This window comes from Triturus cristatus, chromosome 2_1 (assembly GCF_964204655.1).
Source record: "Triturus cristatus chromosome 2_1, aTriCri1.1, whole genome shotgun sequence".
In the NCBI taxonomy this organism is placed as follows: Eukaryota; Metazoa; Chordata; class Amphibia; order Caudata; family Salamandridae; genus Triturus; species Triturus cristatus.
The window spans coordinates 279266763-279288064 of NC_140581.1; the positions used below are offsets into that span (position 1 = coordinate 279266763).

The window sequence follows — 21302 nt, forward strand, 5'->3', positions numbered from 1 at the left end:
ATTCAGCAAGAAATGCATTGACTCTGTATCAAGCAGGATCACCAAGCAGGTTATAGCTCTCCAAGACTTTGACATATAATATATTTCTGATGTGAGGAATCACATGGCTGATTCTATGTTGAAGGTAGTGTCAACTGACCCTGGTGATCAAAGTCCATGAGTGTGTCTTTGACATCCCTTCGGAGCCCACTGGAACACATTTAACCGTTCTGAAGCAGTGTGACAGTTGTGCCCATAGATCAAGTAATTCGGTCAGCAGGCTGCACTTAAAAATATTTGAATTTCAGCTTTTTCATATGATGTTTCCGGATGATCACAGTAACCACCAATTCCCAGAAGGCATTAGCAGATAGACCCAGAAGGCAGATAGCATTAATTCCCTTACCCACAGATAATGGTGTCCGACGTCAGCTGCTGCAAAAGCACCATGGAAAGCTAAGACCAATTGGGGGCCAGCACCTTAGTAGACTTCGAGCTTATTATTTATTTTTTTTAAGTCGGGAAAGAGCCTGTGGGGTGCGGCATCAGGAGGCATCTAGGTCAGAGCTGCCAAACCCTAAGGAACATACTTAACTTTTGAGGTAGCCCACAGGGTGCAGAAGCCATACTAAATATATCCAGCACATTAGGTTGGAAGGCCTCGATCTGCATAGGGTTGGGAGGTAGACCATGAAAGTCAGATATCATCTTTGATATTGTCTGGATCTTCTCTGCCAATGAGGAAAAGTATGACATTGAGGAAAAAGCGCTGAGACTTCGAATGGTCCTGAGAATGGGACTGTTTCCTCCTGGAAGAAGATGGCTTCTTCTTCCTATGGCACCTTTTGTGGATGATCTAGTGGAAAATATTCTCTGGCATTTGACTTGTGTTTGGGTAAAGGAGATTACCTAGGCATCTCCCTATGGGTCTTAGCCAGACAAAATTTGTTGAGGTTGGCAGTTAGAACAATATACCCCTATCTGTCAAGAAAGTTGGAGCACCGCTCCCATTTAAGAGAGGAATAGTTCTTTAAAGAAAATTAAATCGCAACTCAATAACAGCCCGCTTACACTCTCCGAATCCATCTATCCCCTCCAATCATTCGCTGACTGTATCTTTGCATTTGACCCCTGCACAGCACTCTGTTGCCTTTCAGCTAGTTTCATGCCAAACAATAATGCATTCCTACATACAAAATAATTCTCAAAAACTATCTTGTGGAACTATGCATTTACAAAACAATTCAAGTTTGGCGGTATGGTACACTTAGCTTTTACTTTTACCTTTGTGATGTCCATTAATTCAGAATCCAGCTGTGAAATTGCTTCTTGTGCTGACGAATAATGAGGATATTGTCTTGCCAGAGCTTCCTGAATCTGTAGTTGTATCCGAGCGACCTTTGGAAGAGAGGAAAATATCAGGACTTGACAATTACCTTACAGACACATTTACCTATCCACATTGAAAGTTTTGAAAATATAAGCCACATCTCAGCAATCAAGATTTTACAACAATAGGACACAATCTCACCAAATGTGTATAAGGATACATGCACCTGTTTCACTCCGTAATATACCTTTTTCCTTAGTGCAGAAAGTAATAGAGTGGGATAAGAGTAATTGCTGAAAATTAATAGTGGTAGAGTGCACAATTTGCGTTTATTTTGCATGAAACTGGCATGAGACTGCCTCATAGAACATTAAAAATTAATGCAATTAAATTACAATAAAACATTTCTCTAATCAATTCATCCCAAGCAGAGAAGCAACAATATGATGAAAAGTTGATAAGAAGACAGGCATTCAAACATTTCCTACAATAAAGAAACTCTGATGTGGCCCTCACACCAAGAGAAAGCGGTAGAGACTGTGACCACATCTCTACAGAAAAAACAGTTGGAGATTTTAGCTTTTCTAAATGTATTTACCTCCAGTCAGAACACTACTATCAGCTTTTTGGAACCACCAAAGATTAACAAGTTGCTGGCCAAGTGCGATGGAGTATCAATATGTCAAGCCTTGTAATCAAAGCAGGCAATTGTGAACTGAATTTTGAATTGGGTCTGTGGTGGTAAGAACAATCATGTAGGTTGCAATGCAGCAGGAGTCATTTGTTTTAACGTTTAGGCACCAGAAAAAAACCTTATGACCACTTGAGGCACACCTCTAGGAAACTAAAAAGTAGATTCCAGTTCCCACACTAAGAATACGTTCCAAGAATCAATGTGATAAACTGCCAAGGCCTGAACTAGAGTGCAAAAACAGAGCAAGGTGTCAATTCCTTCAAGGGCTGCATAGAATGAAGGCAGAAGGTTGCTGAAATTGAAAACTACTGAATATCAGAATACTATGCAGCTTTTGGGAACCTATCGATTTGATGACCAGATATTATGGAGTACCAATGTGTACAGCCTTGTTACCAAAGCAGGCAATTGTGAACTGAATTTTGAATGTTTTCTGTGCTGGTAAGAGCAATCATGTAGGTTGCTTTACAGCAGGAATTATTTGTTTTAAACTTCAAGAAACCTGATGCCCGTTTCATCTATACCTCTGGGAAGCTAAAAAGTGGATTCTGGTTACTACACTAAGAATATGTTTCCAGAATCAATATGATTAATTGCCAAAACTTGAACAAGAGTGCAAAAATAGAGCAAGTGGTCAATTCCTTTAAGGGCTGTGTAGAATGGAGGTAAAGACTGTGGTTATGACACATTACTTAACTTCAAAATAAAGAGAGGGCCAAAGATTTCACAGAAACCCCAACTGAGGGGATAAAAGGGTGAAGGCTGGGTTTGCGTTCATCACAAGTTGGTCTTGGAAATGTCTTTTTAAGAAATGGTTAGCCATTCATCCCCTCACAGCACTTTAGAATCTTTAACCGTAGACAAATGCAGTACAATTGTGAGTCATCTGTGTACTTGCGCCTGTGACACTCCAAAGCTGATCAGTTGATAATGTTATTCCAAGAAGGAGGAGAACCTAGAAAGTACAGAATCTCCAATATTCATTCTAGTCTGCACAATGTTATACTGGACACTGGTCAATCATATCAAAATCAAACTGAGCAAAGGGCTGTAGTACATTCAGAGCACAGCTCATTGGGGATATCACCAAGCAGTGGTGCTTGTGCTATAAGAAGAAAACTATTCTGCCCTATTGAAGGTATCCTTTAATTTAAATAACAGAATGTAAACATATTTTTGTCTCTTATTTAGTTGCACAAGCGACTCTAATGGAGTTCAGCTGATATGCTACTATATGTAAGTGCTCTGTAATTCTTTCACAGTTTCAGACTGCACTGCCAGTTGTGCCACAGGCATGACAAATTTGTTTAATTCAATTTCAATAAAATGTTGCCAACTAAAACTTTGCTTATGTTTTTTTCCTTATTTACATTATCTATTAAAAAAAGTTCTCAAAGTTGTGCTTTAACTTGGGTTTGGTAAATCACGTTCTTTGCTTCATATGTGTGTTAGTTCCAACAGAGTACACTTGAATAGTTGCATTTCAAGAGAACAGGGCAAGAAGTAAACATTTCATTTAAATAATAACATTCTACAAAACAAACAGGCATTCATAAGTTACTTACCTTCGGTAACCCTCTTTCTGGTTGATACTCTAATGGAAGACTTACCACCGTTGGAATCCCCACAAGCGCCAGATTGGACCCGTAACCTTTTCCTGTAATTGCTCCCATGCGCAGTTAGGTTACCCCCATCACACCCTGCACTGCCTCTATAAGTGACAGAATGGAACTGTTTATATGCACCATCCTTGAGCACAGGCATCCATTTTAAACCACACCGTCCAAGACCTCAGATGTGAAATATCACTGACAGATTCAGAACACTGACAGAATGCAAAATCTAACTTGGGATATTATTAACACCTAGGAAGCCACTCCACAGAATAGAAAGTAGGGAGGGATGGTGAAGAATATGTGGTAGGATAGAGTATCCACCACTGAAGACACGTAATTTGTTCTTTTAAAGGATACTAAAACCACAGATTTCTCATCATTTGAATCGATATCAAAGAAGTACCTCTAAAAAATGTGGAGGGCCTCAGGAATGTACTTCAGACCAGAAGATCCTACAGTATGGAACAGGCAAAATTGCCCTTCCTGTATACCTGATAATCAAGGTGATGCCTGGTGAAGGTGTAGATGGATGCCAATGTAACAACCTGGAAGATGTTCAGCACCGAAACCCTCTTCTAGCTTAGGCCATAGTGTCTGACTTCGGTTTAGTTGATTGTGTCCTCAAGAGGCTTCTTTTTGGCCAAGCATAGTAAATGTTTATGCAAAGAATGAACCAGCTGGATATGATCCAGTTCTTTACTGCTCTTCACTTCTTAGCACCTCGGAACCCTACTAAAAGTTAATCACCCACTCAGTGCTCCTTAACCAGACTGATTAAAATAAATTAAGGGTCCTCCTGGCATCCAACCAGATAAGCCTCTCCTCCATGACCTTAGAAGAGTGAGGTAAAGAGAATATAGAAGGTGTGTGATGGACTGCCCCATAAATGTTATGGGAATAGGGAAACATCTCACTAGATGCTTTGCTGAGGCACTTCGCACACAGACAGCAATAGATATGGCTGCCTTGTGCACTTAATGAAAAACATATCTAGCCCGTCCATGTACATCCAAGGAGTGGGACATGATTTTAGCAGGCCCAACATTTATCCCCCATAACGCAAGGTTCCGGCTGATCCAGTATTACATATTACACAGGGCGTATCTCACACCTGACAGAATGTATCGGTACTTTCACAGAGAAGATGCTAGTTGTCTGTGATGTAATCCCTGCGATGCTGATATTCCACACATATTATAGTCGTTTCCCTTGCTACATGAATACTGGGAGGGAGTATCGTGATACCTGTCCGAGTGCACTGACAGAACACTCCCAAACACATGGGAGATCTGCATACTGGGCATGTTCACAAGGGGCAAAAAGCTACCTCAAGATTTCTGGACCTTGGACTGGTAGTGGCTAAGAGACTCATCACACGATGCTGGAAATCTAACAAGCCCCGATCGCTACAGGCCTGGTCCCACTCTATACTCAATTGTGCTAGGGCTGAGGGAATATCTCTCCGTACAGAAGATACTCTGGGCTTAAGTAAATATCCTATATCCCCCAACTGGGACGCAATATTGATGGCGCTACAATTGGCATAGTGCTCTGAAGGGAAGAATGATGATAGCAGCGAAGTGTGACATACAAGCAAAATAACACACACGTGCATCTCTGGGTTCTCATAGGTTAGTAGTCTTTGAACATATACAGTATGGTACTAGAAGTGGAGCATCCTGGAGAAATAAGGTAATAATAGTTTATATCACACAGTGTCTGGAACTCTTTTCCCCACCCTGTCGTTGGTTATAACTTTGTTGTTAATCCTAGATTATAAAGATTGAGCTACGATTTTATGATGTAAGGCAAATTTCTACTGTTTCCAGAGACACCGGTGGCCTCATGTATCACAAGTGAGTTGTAAGATGCTAGTAAAAGTTACGTGGTGATCTCCTAGTCACTGTATTGACTCACCTCAAACGTTGGGCCTCCCCACATAAGCAGATTATAAATGTGATGCAATGTCAGCACTATATTGTATTTAAACAAAGGGATTGATAGTTTAATTAAAAAATGCTAACTTTAACAAATGTCTACACAATATCAACTTTATGTAAACCCCTGTACTGCACTAACACTAAATCACAAGGTGATAATGTCATATGTACAACTGATGGAGTGCCCCACTTCAGAAGACATTATACACAACTACTGAGCACTAACTTTTCTGGAAAGAAGGTGGTAGACGCTGGTTACACTGCGTGCAGTTCTATATCTATTTTATTTGTGGGGCCTCTGTTAATGGCATAAAAATAATCCATGGATCCTCGGAGCATATCATGATTCCTCTATCCCTTCAAAGGTCAACATGTTTAACCTCTTCTGTGCCCATGACGAGATAGTCTCGTCATGGAGCACGGTCGCGCTGTGCCCATGACGAGACTATCTCGTCATGAACCCCACCCACTAATGAAACACCCGGCACAGGAGGGGAAAGGGCGTGGCACAGAAGGGGTTAACACCTAATTTGTCTTTAGATGGAACAACAGCATTTCTTTCGGCCCTATTGATGACCTAATCTATTTTGGTAGAGAAAACTATATCAGTATTAAGGTAACTACCACTCGCACTAGGTTATGTGTGGTTCGTTTGGTGCACCTGAACTTCCACCCTACCACTGGATGTGCTCTTTTTGCTTGCATTGATTACCTGTAATAGCAAAAAGAAGACACATGTGCACATATGAACAAGTTACTTACCTTTGGTAACGTATTATCTGGTAGAGACATAGTTAAGCCGCAGATTAATTAACTTTTGAATTCTCCTCAGGCCTCAGACTGGCTCTGGAAATCTTTCAGTAGTACCTCTGCACGCCAGGGGGCAGCGTTGTACGGCTCCGTGATGACATTGACTCAGTTTGTGACATCAGTGGAGCCATACAAGACCCCTCCGGCACGCGGACATCAGTTTCTTCTGTGAAACCTTCCACGCCACAACGCAGAGCCACTAGAGATACTGGCTGTGGAAACAGTGTGCCAAAAAAGATCAATATATCTTTAAAACAGAAAAAGGAAATGGAAATAAATGGTCATAGCATACCCAGGCAAGGCCTATAAGGAAAGACCAAAAAGCATGACTAAGCAACCAAAAGCAAAAGTATGACAAAACATGAGAAAGTAACAATAAATGGTATGATAATATCAGACAACGACTTCAAGAAAAAAACCTTAAATGAATTGATGAAGCACATGCTACAAGAAACCCTGCGCACTGGTGTATAAGCATCTTTGCAAAGGAAACACCTCTTACTCTACAGGTCACTCACCAAAGGAAATGAATGGTAGGGTAATTCCAAGACAAGACCTATGAGACAAGACCAAATGGCTCGTTGAGTCATACCACTGCATGAGACACTACCGGTATAGAACACCAGTACTCAAAAGCGAAATAACCCCTATATCATCAGTTGTTCGCAGAGTGGGGAGGATGGGCAGGGTGTTCAGGACTCTGCGACTAGACTGTGTCTCTACCAGATAATAATACATTACCAAAGGTAAGTAACGTGCTCATCTGATAGAGATATCTATCTGCAGATTCCATAACTCTTGAATTAAATACCATAGCTATACCCACCGGACGAGGGTCTGCTAACTAATCCTACAAAAGTACTGAAAGTGAACCAGCCAGTTGCAACCAACAATCGACCAGATATGTGTAGGAACTAGATGAGAGAGAGGTTGGTCTTATTATAAAAACCGTGGCAATGACTACAGAGAATGTAAATACGAAAGAACCTAGCAGGCAGAGGAAAAATTAAGCCTTAAGAGAAATAGGATAATATCCTATCAAAAGACATCTGACAACAGCCAGACATTAGCATTTAAGCCCAAGCAAATCATTTTTCACAAATGAAAAGCTTTTTAATTTTTTTTTTAAAGGATAAATATCCTTTTTTACTATATTAATGGTTGAACTACATACAAGAAGGTGAAACACAAATGCAATACCCTTATGTTTACCCCGTATACACACATTAATAAACAGAACTGTAAAACCAGTTCTAATGTAGCATACGATATAACCTCGGAAAGGATATCGCACCTTCAACAAACACTGCGAGTGACTTCGCATTAAGATAATGCTGTCTGTCAAAAGTATCTTAATAGGTCGGTACTACCTAACAGAAAACATACATGAAAATGAACCCTTGCCAGTAGCAAGCACATACGACCACACTTGACCTAAAGGGCCAAGATAAATAAATAAACAAATCGGTGGCGGTGTGTGTGGGGGGGGGGGGGGGGTGTGTATGTATATGTATATGTACAGAGGACAACAGATGTATAATAGAGAAGGGACACATTTCTCAAAGAGACAGATAATATGCAAACTCCAGCCAGAATAATATAACATAATTTGACATAGAAAATGTGAGAAGTTGGCCTAGTATATGCTGTCCACTTGTTCTAGTGGGCACCTTGCACCAGTCCAAACAACCCTTATTGATGATTTGGTTTAAGACAACTTTTATTGAAAGCTATCCTAATGGTAGCTATGGAGAGCAGCCTACAGGCTAAATCTCGAAGGAATGTAAAGCAGCTTTGTTTACCAGATTATAACCTATATATATATATATATATATATATATATATATATATATATATATATATATATATATATATATATATATATATATATATATATATATATATATATATATATATATATATATATATATATATATATATATATATAGTATGTATTTATTACTAAACACTCTCTACTAACCTCTTTATGAGATTAGAGAGCAAGGCACCCAATTTTACAGTTCGAAAAACGACAGTGAATAGCACAATATGCAATGGGCCCCGGGGGAGACCAAACCATATATTAAGAAAGTGGTATAAGAACCACGACTTGACTAGAGACAGTGCCTAGAGCACGTAGAATTGCTGGGACCCCAAGGAACCACCCAAGGTAGTGACATAGGGGACCCACGGGGGACGCGTGCAGTGTGAACACAGCCACGAGCTCCGTACAATCCTATGGGAAAGTCGCGGTTGGAACTTTAAATAATAAGGACACTTAGGAGAGGACTTGGAGCAAACCCTTTTAGACTTAGAAGGTTAAGGCCAGCACCCATGTGAGCACCGGAGTACTTGTGTTACCTAACCCAGGGAAGCCGGGTGCATGGGTGTCAAATCTTAGCTGTTTTCAATGGAGAGTTGCTGCAAAGTGCTGCTGCCGTGGAAAGGAGAAGTGTCCAGTGTGATCCAAGCCTGGATCGAAGATGTGAAGAACCTGAAAGCAGAGGGGACAGAGTCTGGGTCACTTGCCAGTGACCAGGGGCAGGATAGACAAATACCCACCAATGTCGGGTGTTTCAGGTGCGAGGAGGTGAAGCTGGACTTCACTGCCACGGGGACCAGGAGGCGTCGACCCCAACCACAGTCCGAAGGCGAGCTGTCCCACTAAGGATGTCGAGTGCTGTGGTGGTCGGCGTCCGGATTGGAGACCAACAAGCCTTGGCAATGGCAACCCACGCGGTGAGAGTAAAAAGGCTTTGGTGTGGACAAGCAAGGTTCTGTGGACTCCCCAAGCGATGGAGAGTCAGGGCACGTCTGGAGCAACCAGGTAAGCCCACTGAAAATAACAGTACCCTTCTTAGGGACCCACAAGTCGACGGACAAGGGATCGCGAAGGGACCTCTAGAGGAATCACTCAATACCAGCCCACGGGACACTTGAGGAATGTAGGCCAGTAATCATCGGTGGAATCACTGGACTACAAGTAGCCCAAAGCACAGCCTCAGGGATCGCCAAAAAGAATATGCTGCTGCAAATGGTCACGGTGTCCTGGGGTTCGGGTTGCACGGCCCCCACGAGGGCTTTGGATCTTAGGTTTGCTGAGAGAACGGATCGGCCTCGGGAAGCTTAGAAACCCACCACCTGTGTTGCTAAATCTTTGGAGTCCTTCAGGAGCTGCGTAGTTGCAAACCGGACGGATGCGTCTTTGGTGCCTGTCTTGCAGGGGAGTAACTCCTTTACTCCAGGGGAGATTCTTCGGTCATCCAATGTTGTGTAGATAGTTGATTTTCGGGGATTCTGTAGCAGAGTTTCATCCAGGTAAATCTAAAGTCCTGGAGATAGAGGTTCCTAATTTATACCAAAGGGACAAACTCTGGGGACCCACCTATGGGAGGGTCAAGTCTGAGGGGTGGCTACACCCATGTCCTTTGTCCAGTTTCGCATCAGAGCAGGGGCTGGTAGCCTCTGCAACCGGTTTGAGCTGGACTATGCACAGGGACACCAAATGTGCCCCCAGTGCAGTCTTCAAAGCACTCTCAGAGTGCACCCACCCAGCCCCAATACACTAAAGCCTGTCTGGGAGGTGGCCACAGGAAACCTATTGTCCAGCTGTGTCTGTGGCTGGCAGCATCCATTTTGTGATGCCAGGCCTTGCAAAGCTGGTACCGGGTGTACCGGTGATGTCATATTTCTCCCTCTAGTAGGGTGGAATCATACCTCCCACACCAGTTACTGGTGTGGAGGTATGATTCCAAGGTGGTTGACACCAAACACGACATGTTTCCATGCAGCCATTCCAAAGTTAGCATTTACAGCGAGGTTATAATGCACTTAAGAGTATATGGTTTGGCTGCATCACAAACAACCCCGCAATAAAGGTTCCGAAGCCTGCAGAGGGGCTACGCTCATGCATGGGCACCCTCTCGCATAAACCCAGCACCCTGCCTTCAGGATTGATAAGGCCTGCCATAGGGGTGACTGATAGGTTTATGTGTGCAGTGATATGGATAGATATAGGGGAACCTATATCTGAGTAAGGGGTGGATACACCACCTTACACAGGCTGCTGTAGCAGACCTGTTGTGTCAATTTAAATGGTCTCCCAGAGGTGGCATAATGCATGCTGCAGCCCCTGAGAGGCCTCTGGGGTACCTATGCCCTAGGTACATAGTATACCGTATACTAGGGACTTATAAGGGTACCCCAGAATCCAATCTGTGATGTACTGAAAGTACATGCAATCAATTTAGAGATGAAGAAGCTAGGCTGAGGCCCTGGATAGCAGGGTCCCAGCCAGACTTAAGTAAAAAAACAGTGAAACATCAGCAAAAAGTGGGGGTAACCATAAGAAGCAGATCCTACTCCCCTACAGGTAAAAGCTATTTCAAAAATCCACATAGATGAATACAACCTTTATCCTACAGGATAAGCAGGGCAAACCTGAAGAAATAAGAGTACAAATGGAAAACATCAGTAATAACTACATTCCAATCTGCAACGATTGACAAATACAGAGGGAAAAATCAACCCAAAAGGAGGGAACTAAAAGCTGTGTTTCTTGACATCTACAAGAAATTACTTGCTGAAATAAGGCAAGAAAAGAAACTGACTTTTCGGCGCAATAACAGAACTGGTCCTGAACCAACAAAGACCCCAGATAATCGTCTTCACATTAGAACCATAATATTAAATCTCTTGAGCGAGTATCCCCTCAGCAGAGATAACCAAAAACTCCACCACTGGTAGAAAAAAATCCCATGTAGGGTCTCTGTAGTAACCAAGCTGACACAGGAAGTAAGAAGCTGGTTATTTATTGGCTACATGGACAGCCGAGCCAAGAGGACCAGCTCTGCCAACAGCTCAACAGGAATGTACAATCTCAATCCAGTTGCTAGGAGACCATAGATTCTCGAGCATAACAACATCACAGGATAGATAAGATGCAGAACAGCATAACAGATATGCTACAGTACAACATACCCTCTCGCCTCCAAAAAACTAACATTTAAAAAAAAAAAAAAAAAAAATGAATTATGACTTGTACCTGGCAGGCCTAACAATATTTCTAGAACTTTCCCTGGGACATGGAAATTCATCCAGATTGACATCATCAAGATCACTCGACTTGATGGGAAAACGGGACAAGAAATCTGCCCTGCTATTCTTACCACCGGAAATCTGTTGCACCCCAAACTGATATTGAAGAAGTTTCATCACCATGCGCATGATACTGGGAGAACAGCACTTACTCACACTACCCCCCAGGATGTTTACTAAGGGATTGTGATCAGTCAAAAGCATGAAACGCTTACCCTAGGTATAAGGTCGGAACTTCTCAATGACCCATGCCCACGCCAGAAGCTCCTTTTCAATGACCGAATACTGGAGCTAAGGAGTTCTTAGTACAATTGACGCAAAGCATACAGTGTACTCAGAATTGTTGTCCATTTGAGTTAAGGTGGCACCAATACCTACTTGACTTGCGTCAACAGTGACGCAACAAGGTAAGCTTGGGTCAAAAGGTTTAAGAACAGGACCATCACTCAAAGCAGAATTCACAAACTTGAGGGGCACTACACAATCATTGCACCATTCAAACTTGACTCCCTTTTTTAGGAGATTGCTTATAGGACGCACAATGGACGCAAAGTTTGGTATGAACTGGGAGTAGTACTCACATAGCCCCAATAATGACTTGACACCCGCTTCGTCTTATGGGTCGAGTGCATCAACTATGGCTTGAAGCAAACCTGGTCGTGGACTGACCCCATCTTGAGATATAACATGTCCTAAGTATTCAATTTTGGAACACAAAAAGTGACACTTCTACTCCTTCAACACTATACCACGTTTTTTGAATAGAGTTAACACTTTTTGCAAAACAAGGTCATGAGATGGAAAATCCTTACCAAAAATGAGGACATCATCCTGAAACACTAGGACCCCTTCAACACCCATGGGTATATTAATCATTATCCTCTGAAAAGCGGACACAAGCCCAAAAGGCATGCAACAGTAACAAAATGTTCCCAGAGGTGACACAAAAGGTGCTAAGATGGCGTGATTCAGGATCAAGCTCAACCTGGTGGTATGCACTGGCTAAGTCAAGCTTAGTGAAATAACGAGCTCCTTTGGTGAAAGAGAATAGGTCATTAATCTTTGGTAGTGGGTGAGAATCTACCCATATCTCCTTATTAAGGGACCTTAAATCAACACAAAGATTCCCCCCCCTCCCTTTCTGGCTACGACTAGGGGTGAAAGCCATAATGAAGAGTCCATCGGTTCGATGATCCCTTTGGCACACAGACCCTTTAATTATTTTTCTAAGTCTTCCATCACACTGAACGGAACTCCTCTAAGTTTGTGTTTAGTGGGAAGGGCACCATCTTTAACAATTATTTTGTGCCTGATTCCTTTAATTTTTCCCAATAAAATCAGGGTATTTGTCCTTCCATACAAGACTAGCATCTTCGCAACCAACAACTAAAACTTGCTCTTTTGCTCCAGGTGGAGTATCATGCCAAACAGGCCAGATGAAACCAACCCAATATGTTGAGTCCCTTTAGTGCAACATATATCTTTCCTTTTATTCTCCTATCCTTAAAATGCATTTCATCTTCGAAATAACCTAATAAATCTATTCTACGTCCCTCATACGAGACAGGAGAGCGATCAGGTGGAAATAGAGCTAGAGAACCATTCCAGGTCTCTTCAAACATTTCTGAGTGATCATTGTGATCTTGGCCCCTGAGTCAACTAAGAGTTTCACCGTGTGATCCCCAACCTTAATATCCACTATAGGGTCAATACATGAAGAGGGATCACCCGTAACAACATCTTGGGAGGAAGCAGGTTTGAAAGAATCAGACTCATCCGAGTTTCTGATAACAGAAATTACTTTCAGGTCAGATTTAACAGTGCAAATAGTTGGCTTCCTAATACTCTTTTTCTTACAAACTTTTGCAAAGTGTCCCATCTTTTTGCAGTAGTTACACATGACATTACTAGCGGGACAACGGGAACCTTTGATATGTGGTGGATTTTCACATCTAATGCACATATTATTACTATTTCCCTTGGAGGAACGAACTAGTTCAGATTTGGGTTTGGGGTTTTGATTGCCTGATTTGAGTAGATTTGACACGATACTTGACAGGATTATTGGTATTGACAACATGAATAGCATCATGCGGCTTGTCATCTAGTTCTTTTAGTGAAACCATAAATATTACTATGCTCTTAGCAATTTTTATAGTCTCATCTAAAGATGGATCACCCAAGCTTAACAGTTTCTGTTCTTGTTCTTATCCTTGCATCCACAAACGAACAGATGTCTAATAAGTAGATCTGTAAAATTTTCAAATTTACAGTCAGTAGCTAGTCTGCACAAAGAGGAAATGTAAGCGTCCAAATCTTCGCCTTCAGCTTGCTTCCTTTTAAAGAACTTGTGCCTTAGAACCATCAGGCTTGGTTGTTTGTCAAACCTAGTTCTCAATTTAATAATGGTTTCCTCGTATTCATCAATCCCGTTAGGTTGTTCTTGAGAAAGAGGCGGTAAATGTTTATGAATTGATCTTCCTTCAAATCCTAGGGAGTGGCGAAGGAGACATTTTTTTCTTTTAGCACTATAACGTAGAGCACCTATGGCTCCTAGATACTTTTGGAAAGAATCAAACCAAACTTCCCACCTGACAGGAGGATCACCCGGTGAATCAAGGAACGAAGGTGGTGGATTGACGGATTGCATACTGCACAATTCTGCTAAACTTGGCAAATTTGATAAAGAAATGATGAACGAGAGTGACAACAGCTAAAGTAATATGTAAATATTAAACACAAAGGGCTATATGTAGGTACCTAAATACCGGTCGGTAACGGCCGAAAATCGGTAAATATCCCGTTACCGACCGGTATTGAGGCACTTGAGATGTAGGTGGCTGATTTTCTGGATTCGGTAATTTACCGAATCGGAATTTTAAGAAATCGGTAAAATACCGATTCGGTAAATTACCGAATCCTGAAATGCTATGTAGGGGGCACTCAAGTGAGTGCATTATTGGTTTCTGGATTCGTTATTTACCACCAACTACAAGTTGATGGTAAATGACGAATACCTTTAAAAAAGCATTTTTGTGCTATTTGAAAAGTGCCATGTGGCAGACATACATGCCCTTAGGGCATGTATGTGCGCCACATGTGCACACATGCACGATTCAGGGGTGCAACTGGGTGTCAATGTGACACCCTGCCACCCATGAATATGCTTCCCCTATTACCGATTCGGTATTTACCGAATCGGTAATAGTAACTGGATTCCCATTCATTCCTATGGGCCTCCAGGCCCATAGGAATGAATGGGAAGGGATGCATTTTTACCGATTCGGTAAATACCTATTCATAAATACCGATATTTACCAAATCGGTAATAATTACCGATTGTTTACCTACATACTATTTACCGATTCATAAATACCGAATCGGTAAAATTTGGTATTTATGAATCGGTAAATATAATTTATCTAGATATGGCCCAAAATGTGAACATGCAAATGTACACAATAGGATACAGAAAGTGTGTCACTGCAGACACACTAAAAATACAATACTCCCACTGAGACACTTTTAAAAATCAGGATGAGTTTATCATAGCAGATGACGAAAATAATCCTCCTAAAAGAAGTGTGAGTAAGCAATCAGCGCTTGACACGTACAACTGTAGATTTACTGAATGAGCAACAGGGGCTTTTTTTTTTTAAATTGTATGTGTTGCTTTAAATTGACTATGTTTGGCTGTTTAAAAAATGTATTTACGCTTGGATTTTGGCAGCATTTGATATACCAAAGAAAAATGGTGTGCAATGTCACCGACAATGAAGAAACACGCATTGTCCTGGAAACAATTGCTTAAAATGGTGTGCGTGTCACCGGCGATGAAGACACACATGTTGTCATGGAAACCCAGTGCTTTTTCGAAACTTCACCAAAAAGGCACCCACGTTACGTGCACAATAATATAAGCTTCCCAATGAGTTAAGATGTCCGCCTTCACGCAACGTGATGTGACGCGATGATTTCACAGCTTGATGACGTGAAAGATCCTGACTTATGGACAGAGGAAGAGGGGGCTCTAGGAGGCAGCTTGAACGAGGTAGGCGTGAGGATAATTGCGTGATGATGATCCAACATGCACCTTCGGCTGAGTTCGTCCGCCCTGGCATTCAGGGTACCTGCCTGGTGTTGAACCACCAAGGACATGCCTTGACGTTCCTGCCACGTCCAGAGATGTAGAGCCTCCTGACATAGGGTCCACGACCCCACCCCGCCCTGTTTGTTGCAGTACCACATGGCTGTGGTGTTGTCTGTGAACACCTGCACTACTCTCCCCTTGACAGAGGGAAGGAATGATTTGAGTGCAAGTAGGATCTCCCTGAGCTCCAAAAGGTTGATATGGAGCTTGGACTCCACCGGAGACAAGAGGCCTCTGATCTCCACCTCTCCCATTTGGCCGCCCCATCCCAAGAGGGACGCGTCCGTCACTACTGTGTGCTCCGGTTGGGGAGGGGAGAGGCATCTGCTGCTGACAACGCTGGTTCGTGAGCCACCACTGCAAGTCCTGTGCAGTGCCCTCCGAGATCTGGACGTAGTCGGACAGGTTTCTCCGATGCTGCGACCACTGGAACTTCAAGTCCCACTGCAGAACCCGTATATGCCATCTGGCATGATAGATCAGCAGGATGCAGGAGGCCCAGCAGCCTCAGGGTCTTCCTGACCGAAACCCAGGACCAGGGAAGAAAGATCGGAATCATAGCCCGAATGTCGCTGTTCAGGAGGATAAACCCAAAACTGCGCCGTATCCAGAAACGCTCCGATGAAGAGAAGCTTCTAAGAGGGAATCAGGTGCGACTTCAGCACGTTGATGGGAGACCCCAGCAAATGCAGGAGGTCGGCCATAGTCTGGAGGTGGGAGACGACTGCGTGGGACGACCCCGCATTCAACAGCCAGTCGTCGAGATAGGGGTAGGCTGAAACCCCTGATCTGCGCAGATGAGCATGCGACCACCGCTATCACTTTCGTGAACATCTGAGGGGCGCCGGTAAGGCCAAAAGGGAGCACGGTGAACTGAAAGTGCTCGTGGCCCACCGTGAACCGTAGTTAACGCCGGTGGGCTGGCAGGATGGGGATATGAAAAGAAGCATCCTGCAAGTCCAACGCTACCAACCAGTCTCGCGGGTCTAGGGCAGACAAGACCTGAGCAAGCGTGAGCATCTTGAACTTCTCCTTCCGGAGAAGATAGAACGCAGACCTTTCTCTCTTTCTTTGGAGCCAAAAAGTAGTGGGAGTAACAACCACGACCTACTTCTGGCGTCGGAACGCGCTCGATGGCCCCCTTGGCCAAGAGGGCCGTAACTTCCTGCTGGAGGAGTGCCAAGTGTTCCCCCGACCTGCGGTGGCACTGAGGTGGCATGGCTGGAGGAGTAGATTCGAAGGGGAGTGAGTAGCCCCTTTGGACTATTTGCAGAACCCACCTGTCCCGAGGTTATGGAGCGCCAGTGGGGAAGGTGATGACAAATCCTGCCACCCACTGGTGTCAGGTGGGCCTGTAACACCGGACTAGGAAGGTTAAGAGGCGGCGGCAGCAGGGGAGGTGGTGGACTGACCCGTCCGCTGTCCTCGGGACCCACCGCGGCACTGAGACTGCGGCTGAAAAGAACGCGCCTGGGCCTTGACCTCGAAAGGACCGAAAACCGGACCCCGAGGGAGTATGCGTGGTGACCAGACCCACGGACTGGGCCGTAGCCAGAGAGTCCTTAAAGCGTTCCAGGGTGCTATCCGTCTGATCATCAAAGAGGCGTGTACCATCAAAGGGCATGTCCAACAGGGTGTTCTGGACATCCCCAGAAAAGCAAGTAGTTCGGAGCCAAGCATAACGACGGAGCGCCACAGTTGTGGAAAGTGCCCTTCCGAGAGAATCGGCCATGTCAACCCCACAACGAATAGTAAATTTTGCAGCATCTCTCCCTTCGGTAATGGCTTGGGAGAGAACAGCACCTTCGCCACAGTGTCCCACACAGAATGGGAATAGCGGCCTAGCAGGCACGCAGTATTCACTGCCCGCAACCCAGAGCTGGCGGATGTGAAAATCTTTTTCCCAAATTGCTCCAGTTTCCTAGATTCCTTGTCCTGAGGAGCAGAAGGGAAGACACTTGGCGAGGCAGAAGCCTGGACAACCAGACTCTCAGGCATCGGGTGTTGTGTGAGAAAGATGGGATCGCCAGGCGATGGCACGCCACACCCTTGTCTACAGGGACTACCGTTTTAGGTTTAATCCAGGTGCCTAACAAGATATCAGTAAGTGCTTCATTGAAGGGCAGTAATGGCTCCTCAGAGAAGACCTGAGGCTGAAGGACCTCAGGGAGGAGATTGGTCCTGATAGGTACAGAAGGGAGCTCGAGTTTAAGAGCTTCAGCCGCCCTACGCAAAACCACCGAAAAAGTCCCAACCTCCTCTGTGGCCATGGAAGAAGGGGACAGAGTACCAGGGTGTGGAGAGAAATCCAGATCCACTGGACCCTCCACATCACCTTCCCACTCAGGCTCATCCTAGCATTGAGCTGCAAGAGGGTCCTCAGACCCCTCCCAGTATTCCCCTTCGTCCACCGGTTGCTAAAGAGGCCGGTAATGACGAGGTGCCCTGGGAAACAGGATAACCTCCCCTCCAAGAAATGGAATAGGAGGGTAAGATACCAGTCCCGGTTCGGCGGCGTCAGAGGCGGTGCCGCGCCTGGCGCAGGAGCCGGAGCTGGATCCAGGGCCAGCGCCGAGGCCGGAGCCGCCGCAGGGTATGGTGCCGGTGTAGCCGAGGCCAGAGGCGGCAGCACAGAGGCAAACCCTTCTGACGGATCCGCGGGGCCCGAAGGTGCTCCAGAGGGACCTGGCGGGGCAAACAAATGGCGCAAGGCCGACATAAAGGCCTGCACCTTGTCCGAAGTCAAGTGCGGGCCCGGAAAGGGTGGGTAGGCCGCAGGCAACGACGGAGGCTCCAACGGAGCCGCGGGGGAGTTACCGCCCGCCCCCTCCACCGCGTTCCGCGACCAGTGAGGGGCAGAGGAAGAGCGATGTCGCTTTTTTGACTTTTTATGGCACCTAGATTTACCTGTCCCCAATTCTGACGAGCGATGCTGATGGCTCTGCGACCGGTCCCTTGACCTCCCACGGGAGCGGGACCTCGATCGGCGCGGAACCGACTGCCGGACCTCCAACAACTTTCGGGAACGCTCCCGCAAATCTTTCGGCACCATAGCCCGACAATCGGGGCACGGCTCGGGGTCATGGGCGTGCCCCAAGCAGAAGAGGGTCCGATACCGACATGTTTCAACAGCAGGCCCTACAGAACTTAAACCCGGGAATCCTTATTGCACCAGGAGTCAAGTACATGACAAAATAAGTTGTCAGAAACCAAGTTAAAACTTTTAACTAGGGGTACCGCTCTCTCTCGGATCTGCGCTGCTGCGCGGAAAAAAGAACGGACGTCCGCGTGCGTGGGCGTGTCTAAGTAGCTCTGACGACATCATCTCGGGGGCTACGACGCCAATGACATAAGCAGACACGTACGACGACGCCTACCGACGCGCAGGGGTACTGCTGACGAAAAACTTTGTGGATCAAGTCTGATGCCTGGGGATGTTCTAAGGTAAGGAATCTATCACTAACGTGTCTCTATCAGATATCTGCACATGCTACCAGTCACATTCTGTTGCGATGGGTGATCCATGCACTACATACGATATATTTTGATGTAAATGTAAATGTATGTGTCTTGTAAAGCGCACTGCTGCCCTGAGGCGTCCTGGCGCTGTCATTTGCGTATATTTCAATAAACAGCGATACTCAGTAAAAGGAACAGCATAGCCAATAGGTCTCGCTTTTGGGACCTTATAAGTATTTAGTTATGCAGCATAACATCCTTGGTGCAACAACATCAACTGTTGCATGGCTAAACACTTATAAGCAGTGGCGGCTGGTGACATTTGAAAGTGGTAGGGCATAAAATTCTTGTCGTACTGTACTGTGGCGAGCAAACGAGGCAGAACATCCTACGGGAGGGGCCAGGGGGGCTTGTCCCCCGAGAAAATTTTGAAAAGAGAGCGGACAAATGGTGTATTTTCAAGCAAATGTGAGGAAGCAGGAAGGTTAATAAAGCAATACGATTGAATTATTTATCATTTAAGAAATTGCCAATTTTTATGAGCTATAGAGGACAATCTTTGCGTATGCTGATGTTACCATTTTCTGATTGCCTTCTCCTTGATTGCCTTCTCCCTAATTTACTGACACATAGAAGGTAGTGCAGCATGCTTTGGCTAAAGTAGCTTGGTTCATATTCCTGTGTAACCATAGCTGCTTTGTGCTGTCACATGATGTAGCCTCGAAACCATTCTAGGATTTTTATCGAACAGCGCTTCCATTTTGGGGGGTTTTGCCTTTTGAGGTTTTAATGGCAACGGATGGGTAAAACACACATGCACAGGGGCTGAAGCTTAAAAAGCTCAGCACTAGCTTAAAAAGCTCAGCACTAGCCACGTGGCATTGAGGTCTACGACACCTGTGTGCTCCTGCTTTATAGTTTTGTCCTCCATCAAATCCTGGGGAGTGTACCATGGAACTGAAGTGGTGGGGACTGTAAAGACACAACCTCCTGCTTAATAACTTTGCTGCATTTGGGAAAGGAGAGATAAAAAAGATCTTTGCCCCTTTAGAAATAAATTGAACTTTATTCCAGCTACTGGTTCAAGCAGTAATTATTCAAAGCTGTCATCTGTGTCAATTTGTGTTTTAATGAACCAGTGCATGCTCCCTTGTTTTTAACACAGGTGAACAGTGGCGCAGGTCATACACAGATGTCCAAAAATACACCCATCTTCTGCAATAGTCCAAAAATACACCCATCCTCTGCATTTTGATGGCCCAGAATCTATTAGACAGCTCTTTCACCGATACACCCCACCTAGGATTTTAAGATCAGCCTCCCAGGCCAATCTGGTTGTACCTAAAATCAAGAGAGCCACTAGGGGAGGCAAGAGTTTTGCGGTGGCCAACGCCAAACTTTGAAACTTGATGCCTCAAATTAAAAACCACAGGAAATCTGACAATCTTTCGTAAAGCACTTAAAACTTGGCTGTTTTGTAATTGTACTAATTACTCACCCTAATCCACACATGTCGTCTTGGCCTTCACTTACTATCTCTTTTCCAAGTGGGAGTTCAGCGCCTAGACACCTATGGGTAGTAGGGCGTTTTATAAATCTTGATTTCATTTCATCTAGCATAGCTACCAAGTAGACCAATGATATATGTAACACCCTTAGTTAGTCCTAACATTTTAGGCAACAAGGTTTTGCATGCTATGATTTTTGATTCCATACATATAATGGTAAGAGGAAAATCACAATTCCCCTTATGCTCTATGTTGTTCGCTAAACCCCAAATATGTCTTAAAAAGTTACATGACATGGAACTTCACTTGGCAGCGATTCACAATGCACTGGCTTAGTGTAGTGTTCGTTTTTTGTGCTGGGCCCTTAATGCATTCTTTGAGCACAGTGAGGTGAAGTGGTAGAAGCAGGCAGGTAGGAGACAAGCAGGGCCCCAGGCGGAGGGAGGGTGGGCACCACCCTATCCACCCGGGGAGAACTGGGGAAGGGAAGACACAGATGCAATAAAACGGAACCGTGCAGCAGCCCTCATTCTGTCATTGAGTGTTTACCTGCAACAGAGCAGTCAGTGCCTCTGAAAATTGTGACAGTAAGCTGAGGGGGCAGGGTTTTGAAGGAAGTAATGGATGTGAAGAGGGAGGGGGGTGTCGCTGGGTGTGAACGGTTAGGACGAGACAAGAGGTAACAGGAAACTGGACGAAGGAAATAAAAGAGCGAAAAG

General features: G+C 44.6%; 1 protein-coding gene across 2 annotated transcripts in view; it reads right to left on the bottom strand.

Moving 5' to 3' along the window:
• NUP155 (nucleoporin 155) overlaps positions 1 to 21302 on the bottom strand; it is a 711261-nt gene that overhangs the window by 212992 nt on the left and 476967 nt on the right. For both annotated transcript variants that reach the window (XM_085631101.1, XM_085631098.1), the window contains one exon: positions 1264 to 1377. In XM_085631101.1, the coding sequence (XP_085487227.1) occupies positions 1264 to 1377 (114 nt within the window). The remainder of the gene's footprint in view (positions 1 to 1263; positions 1378 to 21302) is intronic.